Raw genomic sequence first — 24,654 nt, 5'->3', positions numbered from 1 at the left:
TGACCAAGTTGAAGTTGAGCCAGGGCTGGATACTTCAACAAGACAATGACCCTAAACACTGCTCAAAATCTATTAAGGCATTCATGCAGAGGAACAAGTATAACATTCTGGAATGGTCATCTCAGTCCCTAGACCTGAATATAATTGAAAACCTGTGATGTGATTTAAAGCAGGCTGTCCATGCTCGGAAACCATCAAACCTGACTGAGCTGGAGATGCTTTGTAAAGAAGAACGGTCCATAATACCTTTAACCACAATCCAGACTTTCATTGGAAGCTATAGGAAGCGTTTAGAAGCTGGTATTTCTACGAAAGGAGGATCTACTAAAAATTGATGTAATTTTTCTGTAGTAGAAAAAGTTTCCAAACTTTTTCATAGCACTATAGATACTGACTGTTTCAAATACAATGTAACAGAATACAGCCTGTTGATTAAGAGTGGATCTTATTTAGGATATTTCTTTATTTGGGGAAATTTGAGTGATTTTAAAATCAAAGCCATCAACAAAAGTAAAAACTACAAAACTGATGATATACCAAAGCAAAGCAATTTAACCACACATAGACCTGTTCATTGGCTGTAACCACTTATCCAGTTCAGGGTCACAGTGGGTCCGGAGTCTACCCGGAATCAATAGGTGCACACCCTGGAGGGGGCGCCAGTCACACTCACAACTCTGGACACACCAATCCAGTCGCCAATCCACCTACCAACGTGTGTTTATAGACCATGGGAGGAAGCCAGAGCACTTGGAGAAAACCCAAACAGACACTGAATTGTTGATCTCAACTGATGATAAAATTTGAAGTAGAAACATTTATTTTTATGGGATATATAATTTTTAGAAAGGCTCAAATCTTAACAATGAAACGGTCATAAAGCAGCAGGAGTATTTAAAAAGAACATTTGAGATTGGAGATTTTAAAAATTCACAGGTATAAGGCATCTAGTGAACATAAGTAATTTATTCTTCAGATTATATATATATAATAAATTAGTAAATTTCAGTAAATTTGTTCTGTGATAGAGCATTTAACATGTCCTTAGTTTTCTAAGTTTTATTCAAAAATGCGGAGAAACCATGCTTGTTGGTATTAGGACGTTTGGTTAAATAACAAGGGTTTGTATAAGTTGATGTAATACAGTGACATTAATTAGTCAATCTTTTCTTCTCATGTTTTCATTTTGTTTACATTAAATTAATTTATAAATACACTACAGTTTTATAATAAAGTCCTCAAAAGCATCCAGTTGAAGAAACGTGCTATCCTCACCCTCACAAAATGGTAGTATCGTGTAATAGACAGAATAGCGTGTGGAATTGGTAATGACTCAATTTTTACAAAATAAATAATAATTATACATAAACATACTGTTTTTATTTAAATGTCCCAATAACCATGCTCTTATCAGAATTTCTTCTGCAAATTGTACCCCATAAAATATTAAGAGTGGAAAGCTCAGTCAATAAATGTAAGTGGCTTCAGCATTTTCATTTAACTGTTTAATAAAATTAAAGGTTAGTGGACAAATGAGTCTTAAACTTATATCAAAATCAAAGTGTACAGTGTAATTATGGAGGCAAGCGAAAAAAAAAAAAATTATTGCATGAAATCAAACGCTGAACTGTCAAGAAAACCAATTCCTTTTTCTCCCCAGTAACAGTTTGAATTGAAAATTTGCAAGTTCATGGTAAAATGGAAAAAGCTATACAAAATATTTGTTTTATCGCTTTCTCACAGATCCACCCTTTTTCTCTTCTGATTTTTGTTTTTTGACATCTTTCTTGCCCTTTCCTGCCATATTCTCATAGTTGTCATCCTTATTCCTGTAGAGAGACAAAAACATCAAAGCAAATGTAGTTAGTCTCAAGATCTTAGATTTCACTAACTTCATACTGAAACTAAAACCTTGATGTATGTCCATTTGGGGCAGACAAAACTGTTGAAACTCTAGATAAAAGTACATATTCTAAAGCAAATATCACTTATAAGAAAGGCTACACAGATATATGTATTTGTTTGTTACAAGGACAGCCAGCACATCTCTGAATTGAAATTAGGACTACTCTACACATTTCTGTTTGTAAAGATTACTGTTTGTGTGTGTGTGTGTGTGTGTGTGTGTCATAGACATGGCCTCACTTGCTCTAACCTATGACTCTAAATTACTGTGTGATATTTCATTTGTTTGCTCTTTCAACATTTCATTTACATAACACCAGTTACAACTTAACTGTACAATTGTTCATGGCACACAATGGGAATGAGGACCCTGTGAAACCTTAGTTAAAGCTTCATCAAATGTATAGATCATAAGTACCCAATACACTACTGTTTACAAGTTTTCACAAATATAAACAAATTAATGTCAACAAATGTAACATATACAAAAAATATTCACTTCAACATTTGTATAAAATAATTTACAATGTGAGGAAAAAAACTATGGATAATTAATTAAATTTAAAATTAAGTGCCTATCAAGTGTATGTAAAAGGATTATTAGCTTTATATCACAAGCTCAAAAATAACAAAAATCTATATAGGACATTATGGTATGTAATTAAAGTACACAACTAATAATAATTTAAAAATTTAATATATTGAATGGAATACACTGGACAAATCAGATTAAAATCATAGTGTGTAAATACAAATAATTAAAATTAAATTCTACAGAGCAGTTGAGTGTTAATGCTTAGCCTGGAAGTGCAGCTTGTGCTCAGAACTATGTGCATTTTATAAACAAAGAAAAGCTTGGGAAAGGAGGGGTGTGTCTGAGAGCTGAGGGTCATTCAAGGGTCAGCAAGACACAGCAAGTGATCAACACAAAAAACACCACCAATCCCAAACATTAACCTCTCTCATCCAGACCCAGTAAAAACTCCACAGATGACAACAAAGAAAGGGCTGTTTTTTATCAACTACTATAAAATCAGAAAATGATTGTATGTTTAACAAAAGCTTTGCTCTTTGATGGCCGACGAGAAACTTCTGGCTCTCATTAAAAATATAATTGTGACATTTAGCATCAGAATGCATCAAAAATTATTGAGTACATTGGGAGAATCCTGTCCATTCAGTTGCAAGTAAAGCAGTGATGCCTTAGCTTAATGAGACCTCTACTAAAACACAGCAGGAGACATGTGTGAGGTCTTTTACTGAGGAATTTGAGCAGCAACATTCCACTCCATTCCAGTCTTTTCTGGTCGACAGTATAGATTCATCACTGTAGGGACTCAAAAGGGCCTCAACCCCCCCTTTTTAGCATCCAACCTGTCAGTTTGTTGATGAAAAATCCACTTCCCCTACTTGAAAATGTTTGAAATACATTCCAGGAAAGACTTTAACTGCTCCACACAGGAACTGGAGCTAAACTGCTGTGTTTGTACATTGAGAGGTGACTGCTATGTTGCTCATCTTCATGCTCATATCGATGCTCATCTGAACCTTTGTACCTGCCTGACTGCTGCATGTTTGAGGTAACCTGAGGTAAATGATCACTCTGAGGTAAAGTGAAGGTTTTGTGCCATATGAAAGACTAAGGCAGCATTTTGGTATTTGCACCAGCAGGTTAATTATTAATGATGTAAATCATGTCAGGACATACACTGAAAGATATCTGACTGGCTCCTGTCACTCAAAATGCCATATATCATAGATTTTACCCTACCTCAGTAAGTTAATTCAGCTACTTTAAAGTGCCCCCGATTCTAGCATAAGTGTCCAGGTGTTCAAACATAGACATATGTCATCTCCATCCTTACATATTAATTGCAACAGTTTTGGATTACTCTTGGGATTGGTGTTTGTGATTCAGATGTTATAGTCTAAATTCAGTACATGACTTTATTAACGTCTTTGTGGTTGAATGGAATCAAATCCTACATATAATATTATTTTATCCTACATCAAAAGTGGGGCAAATCAAAATTCTTAACAAAGTTTTCTGTTTTGAGGGTTTTCTATGGTTAAGCCATGCTTTTGGAGGACAATTCATGCCCCACTGTGCCTCTGTATTCTATGGTTTGTTTTAATTTGACACTTGTTGCAAAGTGCTAATAACTCATGAATTCAATATAACAATTGAGCATGAAAAGGAGATTTGCCAGTGTCCAATTAGTCTATGATTAAAACTCAGGCTGATTAGGGGAGAATGGAATCTCACAGCCGGAGTTAAACTTCTCAACTCAATCCTCTCCCACCCTCTAAAGGATGTTGCACAATATCTTTTTTTTTTTTTTTTTTTTTGTGTATGCATGGATAAGCAGAGGAACTACGTGACAGGGAGAACTTTGAACCCTGAGCTGAAAGGCTAACAGCAAGAATGAAATAGGGTCGTATGCACTGCTGGGTGACTAAAGCTTCTGTCCCACACTTACTTGGAGACTTTGCGGCTTGCTTTCTGGTGTTTTGGTTGTAAGGACAAATTTCCATACTCAGTCTCCACATTCTGAAATATGAAAACACACACACACACATACACACACACACACACACACACACACACACACACACACACACACACAAATACATAAGCTGCTATATCCTAAGAATGCTGTTCTCATTTTTAATATTGCTTATTTTAAACAGTTAACTCCCACCTCTAACAATTTTGATTGCAGCAATTAATTATATAATGAACCATCTATTTAAAACCTTGAAATCATCCCTCCATCCCACTCTTTATCTCACCATGCTGGCTAGATGTTTTAGTTTCTCAGACTCAATATGATGCTGTACTGCCAGGTAGATGAACTTGTACTGAGCCTCCGTTTGCACCATGCCAGAACGCTGCTCACGAACCATCAGAATACACTTCTGAATATCAATGTCACAATCCGCACCTACAAAGACATCAGATATTAAAACACCAACAGCCATGTCATTTCTATACTTGTTTACTTTATTATTTCTATTATTACTATACCATTTTTATTACTACTACTGCAAATTATAACAATAATCTTTTGATGCGGGCGGCACGGTGGCGCAGCAGGTAGTGTCGCAGTCACACAGCTCCAGGGGCCTGGAGGTTGTGGGTTCGATTCCAGCTCCGGGTGACTGTCTGTGAGGAGTTGGTGTGTTCTCCCCGTGTCCGCGTGGGTTTCCTCCGGGTGCTCCGGTTTCCTCCCACAGTCCAAAAACACACGTTGCAGGTGGATTGGCGACTTGAATGTGTCCGTAGGTGTGAGTGTGTGAGTGAATGTGTGTGTGTCTGTGTTGCCCTGTGAAGGACTGGCGTCCCCTCCAGGGTGTATTCCCGCCTTGCGCCCGATGATTCCAGGTAGGCTCTGGACCCCCCGCGACCCTAAATTGGATAAGCGGTTACAGATAATGGATGGATGGATGGATCTTTTGATGCTTGAATATATTTTCATGGGTATGACTGCAAGGGAGTTAAAATTAGGGCCAATGTAAATACCTAGGTATGTGCATATCATTTTTATGCTACTAAATTTTATGTAATACTGTATGTTATATAATATACACTGATACACACTGATAGCAACACTGCGGGAGAAATGCTAGCACAGGCTTCCAGTATCCATAGTTTCCTAGATGAACAGTTTCCTGGAAAGTGGATTGGTCGTTATGGGCCATTTGAATGGCCCCCAATGTCTCCCGATCTGACCCCCTTAGACTTTTATCTTTGGGGTCATCTGAAGGCAATTGTCTATGCTGTGACAATATGAGATGTGCAGCATCTGAACTTATGGATACTGGAAACCTGTGCTAGCATTTCTCCTGCAGTGTTGCTATCAGTGTGTGAAGAGTGGGAGAAGAAGGTTGCATTGACAATCCAACACAATGACACACAATCCAACACAACTTTGAACACATTTTATAAGTGGTCAGAAACTTGTAAATAACTCATGAAAGAATAAAGTTACATTAAAACCAAGTGCACACCATTGTTTTTCTTGTGAAATTCCCAATAAGTTTGATGTGTCACATGACCCTCTTCCCATTGAAAAAACAAAGGTTGGATCCAAAATGTCCGACTTCAAAATGGCCACCATGGTCACCACCCATCTTGAAAAGTTTCCCCCCTCCCATATACTAAAGGGCCACAAACGGGAAGTTAATATCACCAACCATTCCCATTTTATTAAGGTGTATCCATATAAATGGCACACCCTGTACTATTTGATTAATTGTGCATTTGAATATAGTTACTTTGACAATCTTATCTTGCAATTAACTTTTATCACAACTGAAGCCATCAAGCTGTCTCCATATTTCCACTTTCATATCTGACACAGAGCAGTAAACGACTAGAGTAACAGTCATATCAGAATATTATGACTCACTTCTTGTTTCTATACTCATTGTTCTACAGTTACAGACTGTATCCACCTGCATATATTTTTGTCCCCTTTTATGCTGTTCTTCAAATTGTCGGGACTAGCCCCTGTTTAGGTGTTGGATCTAGTTGGATCTAGTATGAGCAATAACAATGTGTTTTGCATCGGTAAGAGTGAAGCAGACACAACAGTACTGATCAACCATTAAACCTCTGGTGCAAAACACTCTATCACCATCTCAGTGCTAAGAAAGATCCACCACTCACAAGAGACCTGTTCTGAATAGGTCCAGACCACTGAAGAACAGGGTAAAATAGGCCAAAGATTATGGTTTTTTTTTGGCCAAAATTGGCTAAAACACATGTTGCAGATATCAGTTTACTGTTGCACTATTTCCACTGTGTACACGGAAACAAAACTTCTGAAAGTGATCCTATGTACCTAATCTCAACAGTAACCCATCCTGAGGGGATTTCCATGCTTTTGAGCTCAGATTTTAGGTTTGGGGCCAAAATAAATTACAGTCTAGCAGCATCCTGTTTTAATCTCCCACTGGGTATTACAATAGAGTGTGGATAACCAAGCTGAAATGGTTCTAATTTTCTTTCTATGCAATATATCACCTTCATGTGTTTGAGCTTATTTTAAGATGTTAAATCTCCCTCAGAGCTCTCTCAAATCCAGAGCATTCCACAGGGTCTAAAATCTCAAGGTCCCGTCAGACCTGTTTTCTGCACTGAAACTCTCTTACACACTCATAAACTCTATCTCTTTTCATCCACATGATGTACCCAACTAGCATGGACATTGTTAGTAAATAGGAACTTATTTGGGGCAAAAGCATGACCAAGTGAAAGCAACAGAGTTAAAATGGAATGGAAAAAGAGAGAAGAAATGAAGAGAGAAAGTGGGTTAGATAGTCACACAGAGGTAAGACCAAAAAAGAAAAGCTAGAGAGAGAAAGAGACCCACCTTTAGTGTCGATTGTTTCGATTAGCATGTCGATGACCACAATGGTACCAGTTCGTCCGATGCCAGCACTAAAGATAGACATCAGATTTACATTATTATTTTAATTCACTTCCAATTATGCCTTTCACAAGCACATACATAAACCTTGTTATATTAATTAAGAGCTAGATGTACACTGGTAACTGAACTAAATCCTTTTCATGCCAATAAAACAACACAGATTACTGGGAAGGCTAGATATTATTTGAGCATGTTAATTTTTTTTTACAATATATTCACTTATATAAATATTTGTTACTATATAAAAGTCCCTTTTATACACTTGACATAATTTATCCTTTGATGTACCATGAGATGGTATCAAATATCACTCTAAGAAAATTAAGTTTAATTTCTTTTCATTTTTTGGCAAGCTCTTGGTGAGTGATTTGAAATACCCGTTTTCTTATGTTTAGAAAGAACAGGTAATCCCACAGTTCTTGTATGTTCTGGGGCAGCCATGGTGTAAAGGCCAATTCATGCTTTGGCACTGAATCTACACTGTAAGCATGGCATTGGTACCATGTAGCCACATATCCTACGCTGTAGCATGATGCTAACCTCCCCAAAAATGTACCTACACATTGTGGTGAAACGATATAAAAATGACTTGGATTAGCCTGCCGTTGGATGAACATGGATCAAGTTGAGGACAGATAACCAAGGAATTTCAGAAATATGAACATATAAAGAGGACTCCTCTTCATCACAGCACAAAGACCAGAGCAAATCCATGGTTAGGGATTTCCTCAAAGATTGGCTTGTATGTCATGGAACGTATAAAGAACTGGAAGAACTTGAGGCACATATTCAGTTTACTATAAGGACCCAGCCAAAAAAAAGTGCCAGTGCTTTATTTGTTTTTGGCTATAAATGCAGAGCGAGGCAGACACACAAATGCACTGCTTCAACACAGAAGCATAAATCAGCCTTATTAGTGCAGCTGTTCTGTGTGCGTGTTTACTACTCTTAATAACTCTTTTGTGTGTGTATGTGTGTGAGAGAGAGAAATAAAGAGAGAAAGACTTCACTGCCATGGATGGGTTAAATACAGATTTGAAATTTCATTTACACTGTGGTACAATTAACATAAAGCACAATGTTAATTTCAACGTTAATGTTTTTTTTCTGTTCACTTGTTTGTCTGATATTCAGTAGAGAGGGGTTGTACCTGCAGTGAATGATCATAGGTCCTGCTTCATGAAAGTCCTGCTGCTTGTTGTTGACCTGTATGAGGAAGCTCAGCACACCACCCGGCTCCTGTGGGACACCATGGTCTGGCCAGCTCAGATACTGATATTGCCAGATCTCTCGTGGTTTCTCACTCTGCAAACATCACACAACACTCAGATTCAATGAACTGTGGGGTATAAATCACAAGTTACCACTGTTAACAATAACAGCAATGGATAGACAAAATCATTCATATGTTTCTCTTAACACCTCATTTTATAACACATGCTTTTATTTGACAGTGTATTATTAATCAGTATATGTTTTACACAAATATTTTCCTTGGACTAAATAATACAGTAGGCTAAAAGGCTAAAAAGCATAAGATGTAATCTTTAGCTTAAAGTACAAGATCTCATTAGGAGTAGAAATTATGGGAAAAATATTGAAATCAATAATTTAACCAATTACACTATGTCTTCAGCAGCTCACACTGAAGGAGAAAGTAAGTGCCTTGATAAATAGTAGAGAGAAAATCTATTTGATTAATGACAACAGTCTTATAGTTATTGCAGTTTTCCATTAGCTCTCTCCATCAGTTGCAAGTGCTTGTTAATTGCCTCAGTGTTTCTCTGCGCAATGAAGAACTGAAGATACCTTTAGCCTATAGGTCACACAGACAGTCTAAATTGAATGGAACCATTTAGTGTGCAGAGCAAGCAACTTTTATTGAACCCATCCGAATACAGAAATGGAGGGAATTGCATTAACTGGCTTCAAACGAGCACATCATTTTTGTTTTTAATTTATTTAAATAAATAGTCCATATAATTTCAGCATAAAATAATCATTTGAGATTAAGGGTTTGATAGGAGAAGTATTTTTACCTGATCAAGGGGTGCCAACTCCAGCACTCGAACCTTGTAGTCTGAAGCGTCCCTCTCATTCACTGATGTCACCACATATCTGCCAACTTCTTTAGAAGTTCCAGGGTCTGGCCAGTACGGTACACATTTGTTCTACATAGCAAACACACAGCTCAACTCAGTGTCAGGAATAAACAAAAGTTGCTATTCTGTTTCTAAATTACGTATGACATATTTATTACTAGTAGCCTTGTTAATAACAGTTAGATGTTCTGTGTTTATATGGATGTAATAAAGTAATGAAATACAAGACAATCATTTAAGCTTTACTATAATGTGTGATCACAGGAAAATAGGTGTGTGATGGATGTTTTGAAAGCCAGTATAAGTTTTTCCTAAAAACACATCCAGGAGCATAACAACATTTAATATGTAAAAGACAATAAAGTCAATAATCATCAAACGTTATGAGATCTTATTTTTTGAGAGCTACACTGACCCGTCCTTTCTCCACCTCCCTCGTGGTCATGACTATGACATGTGATTTCTCCTGCCACACCATTTGCCAGAAATCATTAACTGTTGTTAAAAGACATCCTTGACAAGCAATGTAGACTTTCTGAACACCAAACTCACACATTTTGTTCTACAGAGAAAACAGAAGACAAAGAGAGAACATAATGGGTTTAAATTGCATTTATCAGAATTATTAATTGAGTATAAATTATGAAATCATGAAAATGCATTTTATCAACATGATAACCTAATGGATAAGAATCTTTAGATTAGTGCATTAAATGTTTAGGATATGTTTTAAAGCCCCATGGAAGACATTTTGATATATTGAAGTATTTTGTATTACAACAAAGTTGGGAGTTATATGAAGCATTCAGCAAAATGTAAATACAAAACAAACCTGAAATATGATAAAACACACCTCAAGAATCGCAATGTCAGTTCTCAACAAGATGCTCTCTGAGAATATGCATGACTGACAGCCTTCTGTCTCTGAGTAAGTTTTGTTTGCATTACAATGGTAACACACACATGGCCTTGAGTCAGAGAATCTGCATTTTTTTAAACTATGGCTGTGATTTCACAGATCATGAGGGTTTACTCAGGTCTGAGATCCTCGAAATGCCTGTGAGCTCTGGAGCCAGCATGGGCAGTGAAAAGAGCACTGGTTTCACTCAGTGTGAAGCTTGTGTGAGCAGCAGAGTAGGAGATGGTTTTACTAAGCGTGAGCCTTGATTTGAGTCTTGTGTGAGGTTTGGAATTACTTGCAGCTCAAGAAGTCAGCCCGTAAAAGCCAGATTAACTTAATCAGAATACAAACTAGGTTCCCAGGGGCTTTAAAAGGTTTTGAAATGCAGGTTTGTTTTTGATAAATTAAGTAAAATTGTATGGTCTAATCTTTTCTCTAAAATCGATTTAATTGATTAATCACAATAATTGCTAGACCAATTAGTAAAATAATGAGTAATTTCCTATTTTATATATATACCTTCACGTAATTGGCGTTGATGTAATCGGATCCAACAACGTTGGGATCCCTACCTTGTAGAATCACTCTGGTATCATCAACTGATTTTGACAAGAGGAAAAAAGTGTGTATTAGTTTTGACATGGAGTAGTATTTTTGTGTGTGGAATATTTATATAAAGTTATTGTGTCTCACATGGGAGAATGTTCTTGTATCTGTTTTTGCTTTTGTTCTCTGGTCGCATTCCCTCATCTCTGCTTTTCTTCACTTTGGACTCAGACTTCTGCAGCGCCTGCACAGAGGGACAGAGAAGGTAAGATTTACCAGAGAGAAATAATTGTGTAAACCACATTCAGCAAAACTGTTTTGAGCAATATTTAATATTAACAGCAGTAAAATATGCTGCAAATATTAAAAAAAATAATTATTTAAAAAATATTTTACTTTTTTTTGATGTTTCAAAAGAAATTGGATTTTAATTCTTATTATATTTATATAATTTTGTGGCATTTTATACTTTTCAAACATTATTTAACATATTTTAGAATGCCCTTTTTTCACCAAATCTGAAACCTCTTTTGCTCAATAATAAAGTATTAAATGTTTGTAGTGAAATGTGCCCTTTGCAATATGCAATAAAAGTGAAATTTATGCTGGTTAACACAGACGAGCAAAAACATAGAAAGCATTTGCAAGAAAGCTTTGATATTGGAGAAGGAATGACCTTTTCATGACAAACTTACATCAAACTCCTCCCAGAAACCTGCTTTTATCTTTTTGTCTCCTCCTTCCTCATTTTGTTGCGCTGCTGTCTGGTCCAGCAGCTTCACCCTGCTCTCAATGTTAGCTGCAGTCACCCTGGTTGAGAAATAGGGCTAAGAGGAAATAATAGAGAGAGGAAAAATGGGGAAAATCATTAATAATTGGATTAATTCATTCATGCAACATTTATTTCAACTCAGGAATATATTTTAAAGGCAATCCTCATTTTAATTATAGCTTAGGAATCAAAAGCCAGTTGTAAGATAGACTGAACACTAACATATGTGACATAAGGTAATTGTGAAAAAATACTGTAATGACTCTGTTCTGCAAGACCAATGTAGTTAACAAGAAATAAAAGTTATTATACACAATACAGCATCCCTCCATTACATACCTTCCTCATATTGCATACATAATATCATATAGATTTGTCTTTTTTCTTTGACTAACTGTTATCTGCAAACCCCATTCCTAGAAAAAATGTCACATTGTGTAAAATGCAATTAACACCAGAATTTATGATTTGTTCATTCTCTTAATTTTTTTTTTTACTGAAAAAACAACAAATTTTTAGTAAATATCAGCACATTTAGAATTTGATATCTGCACCACACACAAAACATTTGAGACATGGGCATGTTTATTACTGTGTTATATCACCTATACTTTCAATTACACGTTTTAAAAAGACTGGAAACCAAGAATGGCATTTGTTCATTTTTGTAAGTGCAAGTTTGGCCCATTCTGGCGTAATACGAGACTTCAGGTCTGTGGTCACCTTTGCCTGACTCTGCTCTTCAAGATGCACCATAGGAGACAGATCTTTGGCACGGGCAAGTCAGTCAAGCAAACATATTCTGAGTCTAAAACCCCATGTATTTGTACTAGAACGAGCCTTTAACCACCGTGGCCGCAGCATACGTATCTCTAAAAATTTCCACATCAGTGGAAACTTCTCACAGATGCAACTAACTCATGCCATGGTCACTGATGCACCACACATACCATGAGAGCTGTTTTTTTTTTTTTGCACACATCACTGATAACATTTTGAACTGTCCATTTCTCCATTAGTAGAGAAAAAATATTGGAAACATTTTTTTTTATGTAAACAGGATGAAACATGGACTCCTTCAACCACAGCACAGTCTCCTGGACTATCTACAGTGTTTCCACATAGAACAGAGGTGTGGATTTCACCGTGTAAAAACTTTCATACTGCATTTCTTTATGTAATAATTGAGTGTCTTAAGTGACAAAGGTTTTCTAAAGTGCCCCTAATCCCATTTGGCTATATTAATCACAGCAGAATGAGTAGTTTATGCCATGCTGTCTGAGGGCTCAAAAGTCATGCACTTCAACAGTGTCGCCTTAAAGATTTCTCTGGATTCCTACAATCATTTTACAACATATTGTTGTAGCTGTTGAAATATGATCTTGAATCAATCATTTCAAATGTGTTTTTGAACTGTTTGACAATGCTCTCACAAAATCTGGTACAAAGTGATGAGCCATAAATGTTCAGTGCTTACAAAGCATGAGCCTTCTCTGGAAGCTGTTTTTGAACCCTTATGAGACCCTCATTTGTCACCAGTGCAACTGTTAATTATGAAATGTTTTAAAAGTTAAATATGTCTTGAATATTCTATATATATTTTCTCTTTTATTTTGGCTCTGTCATATCTATTAGCCGTATGTTGTAGGCAACAATTAACATCACAGAATCTGTTTTTTATTAGATTATATTGCATATGTCCCAGATTCTCAGAAAATGGAAGGTTTTCAATTTTTATAAAAATATGAAACACTATGTTGCACAGTGAAGAACAACTGTAGCAGCTATGCTGCTACATTTTCAAATTGAGAAAGATTATTGTTTCTTTCAAGCATTTGCCTATTTTTAAATTTGATGCCAGCAACATGTGCATTTGGGAACTGAGAAGACCAGTCGCTGAAGCTTTGAAAGTGAACTGTTTTTCAATTCTTGCTTGTTATCGGATTTCCATTGCTCAAGATCTCCATCAAAGTATTTTTCATTTCATAAGGCACCAGTTGTTTTCAGTAGGTGACAGGCCTGGACATGTTTAGCTCCCAGACTCTTACTAAGGAGCCATGTTGTTGTAAATCCATGTATAGTGTGAACTAGTCTTGTCTTACTGAAATGACATCTGGATGGCAGCATGTTACTCCAGAACATACGTTATTCAGCATTAATGGTGCCCTCGCAAATGCAAGTCTCCTTGCTGTGTGCACTAATGTCCTCTCATACCATCATAGATGCTAGCTTCTGAACAGTGCACTTATAAGCCAGATGGTCCCTCTCCTCTTTAGCCCAGAGAACACAGCATACATGATAAAAAAAAAAAGATAAATCTTGATTTGTCGAACCACAGGAAACTTTTCCACATTGCTTCAGCCTATCTTAAATGAGCTAGGGCAGAGAAGGCTTTTTTGGATCATGTTTATATATGGTTTCTTCTTTGCATTTGTGAATTGTAACTTGTGTTTGTGTATGAAGAAACAAACTCCGTTCACAGATAGTGGGTTTGGAAAATGTTTCTGAGAGCAGTACAAGATATTTATAGATTAGATTAACATCTATAAATATATACTGTATGAAGGGCACATAATAATATCAATATCAATGTATCAATATAATATACTTATCCTGCAGATAATTTAATAATGATAATAGGAAGTGACACTGAGAGGGTATATAAAGAAAATTTCAACTGATTTTGATCATTAGTACTGTTGCAATTGCTATGAAAACTAAATAATTGTAACAGAATATGTTGATGTAAATTGAGCGTTGCACTGTGCCAGACTCTGTATTTTAAGATCTTTCTTTATCATATAACACATATAACACAGATTCAGCCCAGAGGGACTTTTTACCTGTTCCCAAATAAAAAAAAAAAAAAACAGATCTCAGATATCTGATGATTTAAGTAAATTATACATTTTCAAGTAAAAATTAAATTATGTGCCGACCATGATCATTGAATTATTTCCTGAAGTTCTCAATCCATCCCCATATTTTCTTCTGAAAGGCTATGCTTTGCCGAGATGCTCTTTTTTAAATCCAGTCATGTTGTTGGCCTCTAGCCAATTAACCTTTTTTTTTTTGTAGCATTATGCAACTTTACCAGTCTTTTGTTCCCTGGCCCAATGTTTTTGGAATGTGTTACTGTCACCAAATTCAAATTAGGCAAGTATTTTTCAGAAAAAAATTAAATATTGTCTCTTCCAGTTAAATAGAGGGTTTAAATGATTTGCATATCATTGCATTTTCTTTTAATTGATATATCTTCAGAATCCCATCCCTTTTCTGGAAATGGGGTTGAACACTAGAATTATGCCTGTGGCTCTCTTGCACAAACGCCCTCCCCTTGTGCCTCAGTGTAGATTTCACCTCAGCAACTATGAGACACAGGAGGAGGAATGTGATTACAGAGGGTCTATTGTGAGTAAAGATGGACAAGACTACAAAAGCACACAAAAAATGAAATACTTAGGCAGCTTGCCTTCTTTTCTATATAATGTTTAATGGTCATCTTTCAAATAATCAAATTAAATCTATATGCAAATATATGTACTTGTTGCCAGTTCAATCCTTAAAACCAGCAGGAATTTTCAGGGCGGGGTTTGTGAAGGAACAGCAGTGAGTGTGTTCAGTGCCACTGAATAGCACCCCCTTTTAGAGCAGTTCTTAAAAATGAGTTAGTATTTCAATGAGTAACAAGCCAGTTCTTATGGCTTTGTATGTGAACAGAGAGGACAAGGGCAGTTTAACGTTGTGAAATGTTATAGCACATAGTTTACAAGTGCATCAATTTCTTGGTGAATCTGGGGAAATATTTTTAGATTATAAAACCCAAAATTTTAAGAGCTTATGTTCCACATTGGAATTTATGTGAAAGTAATGCAGAGGGGAAGGCAATAATCAGAGGGTAGATTTTGTTGAAAAAGCAAATTTCTTCTCAGTGTTGGAAATCTGTCTCACCTGTTTGAGGTAGACCTTGGTGCCCGAGACCTCTTCTATACCTTTGCGCTTGAAATTCTCCACTAGATCTGCCAGAGTTTCAAAGCTTTCATTCCCACCAACTGTGTAGCCATTATTCTGAAACACAGGGGGATACAAATAAATTAATGAAACATGGCAGAATTCCCTGGAATACATAGGACACATTTTGCAGTGATGTCAGATGCTGTTACTTATTTATTTTTATTACACCTTTTGGTGTGGACCATCAGATGTGTGACGTTCAAGGAAGTTTTACTTCATTCACGTAAACAGACACACATACAGGAAATGTCAGGAAATGTGGTCATATGTATTTGCTTAAAAATACACACATGTCCAATTTTATGTTAAATTAATTTGTAATATATATGTCATATATATATATATATATATATATATATATATATATATGTGTGTGTGTGTGCGTGTGTGTGTGTGTGTCAGTAACAACTGTAAATTGTCCTGCTTACTCTCAAAGATTCTATAGCTATACATACCCAAATACGTGCATAATACAAACAGAAGAAAAATACAAATAAAAACATGTATCTTTATTTTTGTTTATTTTAGTTTACTGCATCATTTGAACACAGCAAGTGGCCGCCATGGTAAATGACATGAAAACAAAATTACACAAAAAGAAATGCTTTAAAATGACTTGGAATAAAACTTTTTTTACATTGACTCCCATTGAAAGTTAAGAAGGTGCTATAAAGGTGTTATTTTGGGAGATGCATGTTTTTAATTGGACAGTGCCAATTTATGTAAAGTTACTATGTAATTCAGAACAGCTACCATCAAATTCACAATGGACAAAATTGCAAAATACAATGAAACAATTAAAATGTCCAAATCTGAAATGTTTTCTTATTAAATATGAGGATTAATTGATTTCCACCTTATTGCATTTATATTTACATTTTGCACAACCTCCAAGCTTTTCTGGAAACGCAGTTTGTAAGTGATTCCCGTCATTTCAACTGTAGTGTTTATATATTTCCTAAATAAAATAACAATTCTCTAAGCATATTTCCAATGCAAGGTTAAAAAGGATAATTTTTGGTCACCTCCAGAATCTTTTTTCCCTTAAATGTGCCAAAACACATACACATCAGCATGCACACACACAAACACATATGCATGCACACGTAAATTCACACACACGTGCAAGAAACAATCAGCTTCAAAGCAGTACATTAAGCCAAATTCATCTTTAAACCGTGTTAGACATACTATTCAGAGAGCACAGCTTTTCTCTCACACACACACACACACACACACACACACACACACACACACACACACACACACACACAGACTTACAAATTTAAGTATTGAAACTGAGCCCAAACGCAGCATGACAAACTGACAAATAAGAAGAATGTCTAGTGCATGTGTGTATGTTGGTGTGTAAATGTGTGCAGGGGTGTGTGTGTGTGTGTGTGTGTGTGTGTTTGTATGAGTGTGTGTTTTTTCAAGACTGTTTGAAAACTCCCTGGTGGCTCCTCATGAAATTGTGTAAAAGTGAATTTCAAAGATTTTAAAAAATTTCTGCATAAATTTCAGATGAAAAAAATGGAATTCAGAATAGTGGTAATTATAGGATATCTTTTATATTTAACACCTCAGATGCCTTCAAATGAAACCACTCTGAAAAAAATTAATTGCCACTTTATAGAAATGTACAATTTAATGACTGAATCTGGCAGAATTCTGACAAAATATGGAAGACTTCACATTTAAGGGAATAACCAAGAATGTGTAAAGTTGCAAAACAAAGGGGGATAATTTAAGAACGCAATCTTTGGTTTCTTTAACACAGTTTCGGTCACTGTTTATGTTTTTTTTGTTTTTGTTTTGCATCTCTTCACTGCTATTGTACAATTTGGAGAATAACAATATACTGACTGTATAAACTACAGAAAAAAGAGACTACAGTCTCTTTTTTTTCTGGGTTTCCACATAAAAGTGCTTTATTTACCAAAAAAATCTGTCTGAAAAGTTCACCCCCTAGAGGCATAGAGGCACGAAAGTTAGGGATTGCATAAAAGAAAATTCAAGAGGAAGTCATCTCTCCCTGCACAGGCTTCCTGCAAGGAACTGTTCATACATACATCACTGGTGACCCTTCATATGCAAAGAGACATGGGATAATTTTAATGAAATGAAGACATTTTTTGCTCACAGACTAAACTTGTAAACCTGCTAACCAAATGAGCCTAAATTTAGATTCTTCAGAGTAGCAAGCATTTGTCATGATGCAGAGAAACATGAGCCACTTGTCATCATGTTTTTTTATATGCTTTTGGCTTTGGAGCTGTAAAAAAGGGTTTACTATTATACTATTATAACTGTTCTGTAGATAAATTCAGACACATGCTTCATTATTTGTATTTTGTCGCTTTACAATGAAAAACATGTATCTGCACTTTTGTTGATTTTTAGTTTACTACATCAACTGGACACAGCAGCTGTTTTTCAAATTTCACGATGGTCACGATGATCATAAGAAATGCTCCAAATTTACTTGGAAGAACATCTCTTTTACATTGATTTACAATAAAATTTTAGAAGGGTTTTTCCTTCTCCAGTAAAGTTGCTAATTTTACACATTTTTTTCACTGGACAGCAACAGTTCGTTTAAAGAATATATTATTTAATGTATTTTTTTTTCTCACTTCATATATTTGAAAATTCACCACATTATATCACTTAATCAAAATTCTTGTTTTCCTATTACCTTTGATGTAGCGACTTTCCTCCATCTCTAAAATATTTTCTGAAATGTGATTATTTCACCATGGACATCCCACCCCCCAAAAACAACAACCCAAAAACAAACAAACAAACAAACCCGAACTCATTTCACATTAATCTCCCATAACTGTTATGTATTGTGTAAGTTATACAGCTTTGAAATATGTCATTGTATGTGAAACACATCAGGATTTCATAACTACAAATAACACTTAAAATAGATAAAATTGTCTATATAGATAAAAACACACAAACTTACACCACACATGATCTTGATATGGGAGACCCTCCTGCCAGAGCTGGTCTTCTCATCAGTGAGTACAGACAGGACAAAGTCTCCGGGATTAGACAGAGACTCTCGCACCAGAAAAGTCCCTGGCTCGTCTCTCTCTCGCAACAGCTTCTCAGCATTAGGACCTGATAGATGACCATGAAACCACCTAGACAAATACGACACAGAGAGAGAGATAATTAAAATGTTTTATTTTTTTTTATTGTGTTTATGAAGCTCACAATCAACTCATATTACAGAAACAAAAGCTTTTGTATGTTAAAAATGTCTAATTATAATCATCACCTTAATCATAATATTTTCAGTAAACTTCAACAATACCATAACCCTGGTCAGCCCAGGTTAAAGGATTTTATAAGTTCATATTATTAACACATATCAAAATAACTATACCCTGAAGGCAAGACAATTTGGACATTTTAGTTCACAATTAAGGGGAAGCAAAAAAGCAAATTTGTTACAAAAGGTATACAGTTTTTTTTACATGAAATTCCTGAGAAACTGCACACTAAATAAACTGATCTCTGTTGAATGTTGCATTATGTTAAATAGCAATATATATATTATTTGAGCAGGGACGTTCAAACATTTGCATGTGTCTATTCAAAAATAACAGCAATATCACAGAAGTCAGAAGTTTTGTCTCCACTTATTGTAAGCTTTGATATTTTTTCAGGGTTTTGTGTTTTTTATTTAACACCATTAATGACCAGTAATATTATAAAACACTCCAGCCCTCAGCTGCTCATTCCCATTCCCATAACAGAAACACAGCTGTATGTTAATTCTGTAAATATAAAAACCCCTGCAACCACTTCATTCAGAGCTCAATTTGAAGTAGTGATGAATATTTATGGTATACAGTGTGCAGAATGGCAGTCGTCAGTCTGTGTGTGTGTACTAGGGTTGCCACTTAAATTTAGGCTCAGTTCTCAGTTTCTACATCTCAGTTTCCTGTATTGCGGTTGGAAAATTTTCTGATGACAAGATTTCTCGGCTCGAGACAGCAGACTATTTTTAACTTGCCCTTCCTCTTTAAGAAACACTACAGTTCAAAAAAATAAAGACAACAACCTTGTAAAGTAGCCATTTTATACACGACTCTCAAAATGAAAACCAGAGAGTAATTCTGTTATTATTTTTTCTTTTAAATTCACCCCTTTAGCTTAAAATATATTATTTGTTTTAGGCTTGGCCAGGTAAAACTGTTAATATTATTTATTCCTATTTCTTTTTTATTTTGTAATTACATTGTGAGAAAACTGTCACTGTGGCATTACTCTCAATGGTATATATTCACTACCTTTAGTTAGGGAACATAGTTGTACCTTAGTCTGTGATAACTGTAGATTTTAAAATTATGTTGACTTCATACGCCCCATTTCATCTCCAGTGCTTGTATTATGTTGTTTTATTTTGCAAAGTTCTATACAGAAATCTTACAAATATTCACCTCTTCTTCTGGAGAAGAGAATGTAATATACCTTTAGGGAAAACAACTGGATTTTAACACTACGGTTGTACCTTTTAAAAGGACATTTACTCTTTTTGTACCTTTAGTGAACAATTATGTACCTTTATCGCACATTTTTTTCTGAGAGTGTATAATAATAATCTATGTCCCCAAAGCTTGTAGCTTTTCATTAAACACTTACATGACTATCTACACATCTAATACAATTGTAGAAGTGAATATTTTCTAAATTCCTTCCAGTAGCCTTTTGCTTCAAGGAATTACCACGTAACCTTTGGGCGGATGCCCCTTTATACTGTTAGTTTTGGTGAACTTCCTTATAAGGTGCTATCTGACAGCTTGCATCAATGTGACCCCACATCTAATTATGTAAAGACCCATAGCTGATAAAAAAACAATTCCTAAAAGTCAGAACATAATTTATTACTGATTACTACACAATGTGTAAAAAGGTACTGGTGTTAATGGAATGGGCACTTTGGGACTATTGAAATGCATATTTACAACATCCAAGATGAAAATAGTAAATCAGTTTATGCGGTAACATTTTTGGACTAATATTCTGTACAGAAAATTTGTTTTAAAGTCAAAAATGCATTATTTACTTTAAAATCTTAATCTGGAAACTTAATTTGTCTGAATGAAAATGCCCCATTGTCTGTCCCTTCAATCTGACCCTGATATCAGACATGACTTGGTTAAGTAAGTGCCACGGAAGATACTTTAATCATCTTTTCATCAATAGAGATGATGAGCAGTACAACTAGAAAAACACTCAGGGGAATAACTAGAAAGGAGTCCCATAATGTTGTGGTCATTCACTGATGACTCACTGGACAAAGACTCATAAGTGTCTCCCAAACACTAGGATGGAAAACAATAGATCTGCTCTCCGGTGTTGACCAGAAGAGGATGGGGTCCCCCTTAAGAGTCTTCGTTCTTCTCAAGGTTCCTTTCTTGTGCGTTGAGGAAGTTTTTCCTTGCCACTGGTTTGCTCATAGGAGACTTGGACCTGGATCTCTATAAAGCTGCTTTGTGACAAGTTTCTGTTGTGAAAAGCGCTATATAAATACAATTTGATTGACTGATTGATTAACCTTTGCCACACAGGTCAATAAACTGGCCAGGGAAGTTATAAGTTAGTGCTCTGAAATGGGAACAGCAGGTGACTGGGCGGCTAAAGACCCTGGAGATAAAAAAGGGTTATTGCATAATGATGTTTTCTATTTCAAACGTTTAATGAAGCATAAAAACATGAACCACAACCCACTGTAACTAAAAAAGAGAGCCAAAGAGCCAAAGAGAGCACTGGAGAAGACCAACTGGATGGTCTGGTCACTATTTGCAAACGTGTCAAAACTGAAGTTTCCAACCACAAAGGAGAAGAGGAAGTCAAACAGTCAACTTAGGGACGGAAGTGTGTGTGTTTTCAGTTAACACACATAGATCCACACAAATAATTACATGTGCACATTTGCTTTCCAGAAAATATTAAAATAAATAAAATTGCAAACATCCACACAAACATTTACATGTGCACTTTTGCTTTCAATAAAAAATTTTAGAAAATTAACAATGTAATGTGCCTCATAAAACATATTTAAAGTTTTAAACATTTAACTTATTTCTGTTTTAAAAATTATATTCTACCCTATAGAATTATTTGTAAATTATTCTGTAATGACTACAAAAATAATACGTTAGAAATCTGTAGAGATTTAGAGGGTCTTTAGAATTTAACAATTTAGATTTTGCAAATTTGCCCAGCATTATCAAGATGACAAAGCAATTAATTCATGAGTTCTCACTCCTAGCTGGAGACAACTTATAAGTATGGCACTAGCTTATTATTTATAATAACCTGTTAAAAATGTATTGCATGGATCAACCTAATACATGTTCTGATACTAATAAGTGAACAGTTGGGCCTGAAATCAGCAGAATGTTCAAGAAGAACCTGGATAGAAAGCAGCATTTGACAGTTAGAAATGCCTATGCTTTTCAGGTCTGAGAGGATGTTTATCATTCATTCCCCACTAAATGCAAATGCTTAGGTCTGAAGTATGATTCAACACCTCTACATTTTGTACCATTCACTGCTAGACCCATTACTTATTATTAATATCAGGGTCCAAAATTGATTTGTGAGGCATTTATATCTGTTTATTCACAGAAAAAACAAAAACAATATGTGTCCATTACGTATTCCCCTTGAACAATACTACAGGGATCATCAGAATTTCAAGGACCAGATTCAAAGACCAGTTCCTAGTAGTTATCAGAGAGGCTAACTATAAAGCTTAGACTAGGTCCACACTGTTCTACTTGATAATTTATATAAATAATACCCATTAGATGAAATGCACTCTGTGTCTGTGAGAAATTTCTTATGAATCATACAATAGAGCAAGAAAAATTCAAAATTGCCAATATTTAAAAAAAACAACTCAACTTTCCCAGTTTTGATAGTCAAAATGTTCTATTTGTACTATTTTCACTTAAATATAGGCTTTAAATTGAGGTTATCTGTCTTTTATTAAAGAGTTTATGTTTACGTATTGATGTATGTCATGGAAAAATATCAATAAAAGGTATCATTCACAATCTACACTGACAATGACAATTTAACAAAAGCTGATTTCAGAAAGAAACATCAGATGTGTGTGACTCAAGACAGCAAAAATTTTCTGGAGTACATATATTTTTGGCTACGTAAAAAAGAATTCTGTCCCTCATTGTAAAATCCAATCTAAACACACAAGTTCTTTCAAGCACAAGCAAAATATCATATATTTCTTATATTTTATTAAAAAAAAAAAAAGCTTAAGCCTAAAAAAGACATCAGATATTGCCCTCTATTTAAAATAGTCACTAAAGCATTCCTTCTGTTAATTAGTCCATTGTTTCTCAGTTGAAATGTATGCTTACATTGAAAAACTGTAAATCCCCATGGCTGAGAATGGAAAAACCAGCAATGCTACAAAGATTAGAAGTGGCTTTAATGTTTTTTCATTGGAAGGGCTTAGTTGGTGGGGTGAGACATAATGTATTTTTCCAGTGATAACAATTATGCATTAATATGGATTTGGCTGTGCTTTTTCTACCTTGGTAGCAATCTAGACCATATGGTCCATGTAGTAAATAGTTGCAAAACAGTGCTACTTATCTCAGAATGAGTAGGTAACCTTTTATGTAATTTCCACATTGATAAAACGACCACTTTCCATAAAAACCCCATGTAAAAATGTCACAATTTCCTAAGTATGCTATAGTAGCAGTTTATTTAAATGAACCAGTAAGGTTCACTAAATCAGTATAAGTTTGTTGTTTATGTGTTTAAATATGTATACAAATATTATGATAAAACTAAAAAATTACATTTCTGACTCTTCAAGCACAAAAACAGGTTTCAAACTTGTGTTTTGGTGATAAGATAAATACCATCATATGAAAAACGAAGTATACCCTCTGAATATTATGGTTTTATGTTTCAGGACATAAAAAACATCTGATAAATAAAATGTCTTAAAATTAGGTAAATAACAGATGAACAAAACACATGAAAAATTTCATAGTGTCATTACAAAAACTAGGACAAAATGCAGAAGCAGTGTCTGAATAATGAAAACAAATGCTAATCAAATGACTTAATTTATCAGCAGACGTTTTTGCTTATTTGAAGTATTCAGGAATGTGTTAACACAATTCCAAGAAGGAAAGACATCAGCAATAACCATAAAGAAGCAACTGTTGTCGAACATCAATCTGGGAAAGGTTATAATTGTAAAATTGCATCTGAACAAACCAAATGTGTCCCCAGGACAGATGAGACAGAAGTGGTTATGCTCGGCCATAATGTACAGTGCCATTTTTAGTGAAAACACCTCTTGGCTTTGCCACAGGACCTGGGCACCTTGCATTCATTGAGTCAGCCAAAAGGTCCTTTGTATACCAAAGAATCCTATTTGACAGCTAAAGCTTGACCAAAAATGCATCATGCAATATGATAATGATCCCAAGCACATGAGTAAATCTACAACAGAATGCCTATAAAAGAAATAAATCAAGGTGTTGCAATGGCCCAGTAAACGCCCAGACCTCAACTCAAAAGAAATGCTGTGGCGTGACCTTGAGAGTGCTGTGCATAAACGAATGCCCAGAAACTTCAAATAACTGAAGCAACGTTGTAAATACGAGTGGGCCAAAATTCCTTCAGAACAACGTTAAAGGCTGATAAAATAATGCACACAATGATTACTTCACTTTATTGCAGCTAAAGGTGTTTCTACAAGCTGTTGATTTATGAGGTGTACTAAGTTTTTCCAAACATGGCATCTATATTATGGCTTCCTTTTTAATAAATACATATACTGACAGAGAAGAATCTGTTGTGTTTTGTTGTTCATCTGAGGATGCACTTAGTTCATAATGATAATGACCAGATTTTTTTATTATGTCCTGATACCAGTGGCGGATGCTGGTCTTTCAAGGAGGG

General features: G+C 35.3%; 1 protein-coding gene across 4 annotated transcripts in view; it reads right to left on the bottom strand.

Moving 5' to 3' along the window:
* Nucleotides 1-488: 488 nt before the first annotated feature.
* ptpn6 (protein tyrosine phosphatase non-receptor type 6) overlaps nt 489-24,654 on the bottom strand; it is a 34,977-nt gene continuing 10,811 nt past the window's right edge. For 3 of the 4 annotated variants that reach the window (XM_066682615.1, XM_066682616.1, XM_066682617.1), the window contains exons 5-16: nt 18,653-18,833; nt 15,616-15,732; nt 11,588-11,719; nt 11,040-11,136; nt 10,866-10,945; nt 9,861-10,007; nt 9,383-9,514; nt 8,494-8,648; nt 7,284-7,351; nt 4,699-4,850; nt 4,386-4,456; nt 489-1,829 (exon numbers count right to left, since the gene is read on the bottom strand). In XM_066682615.1, coding sequence (XP_066538712.1) covers nt 1,727-1,829; nt 4,386-4,456; nt 4,699-4,850; nt 7,284-7,351; nt 8,494-8,648; nt 9,383-9,514; nt 9,861-10,007; nt 10,866-10,945; nt 11,040-11,136; nt 11,588-11,719; nt 15,616-15,732; nt 18,653-18,833 — 1,435 coding nt within the window. In that variant the 3' untranslated portion in view covers nt 489-1,726. The remainder of the gene's footprint in view (nt 1,830-4,385; nt 4,457-4,698; nt 4,851-7,283; nt 7,352-8,493; nt 8,649-9,382; nt 9,515-9,860; nt 10,008-10,865; nt 10,946-11,039; nt 11,137-11,587; nt 11,720-15,615; nt 15,733-18,652; nt 18,834-24,654) is intronic. The other variant, XM_066682614.1, reaches the window with a different exon arrangement.

This window comes from Hoplias malabaricus, chromosome 10 (genome assembly GCF_029633855.1).
Source record: "Hoplias malabaricus isolate fHopMal1 chromosome 10, fHopMal1.hap1, whole genome shotgun sequence".
Classification (NCBI taxonomy): Eukaryota; Metazoa; Chordata; class Actinopteri; order Characiformes; family Erythrinidae; genus Hoplias; species Hoplias malabaricus.
Note: the sequence above shows the minus strand (reverse complement) of the source record. Positions and strands in the feature narration are given on the sequence as shown.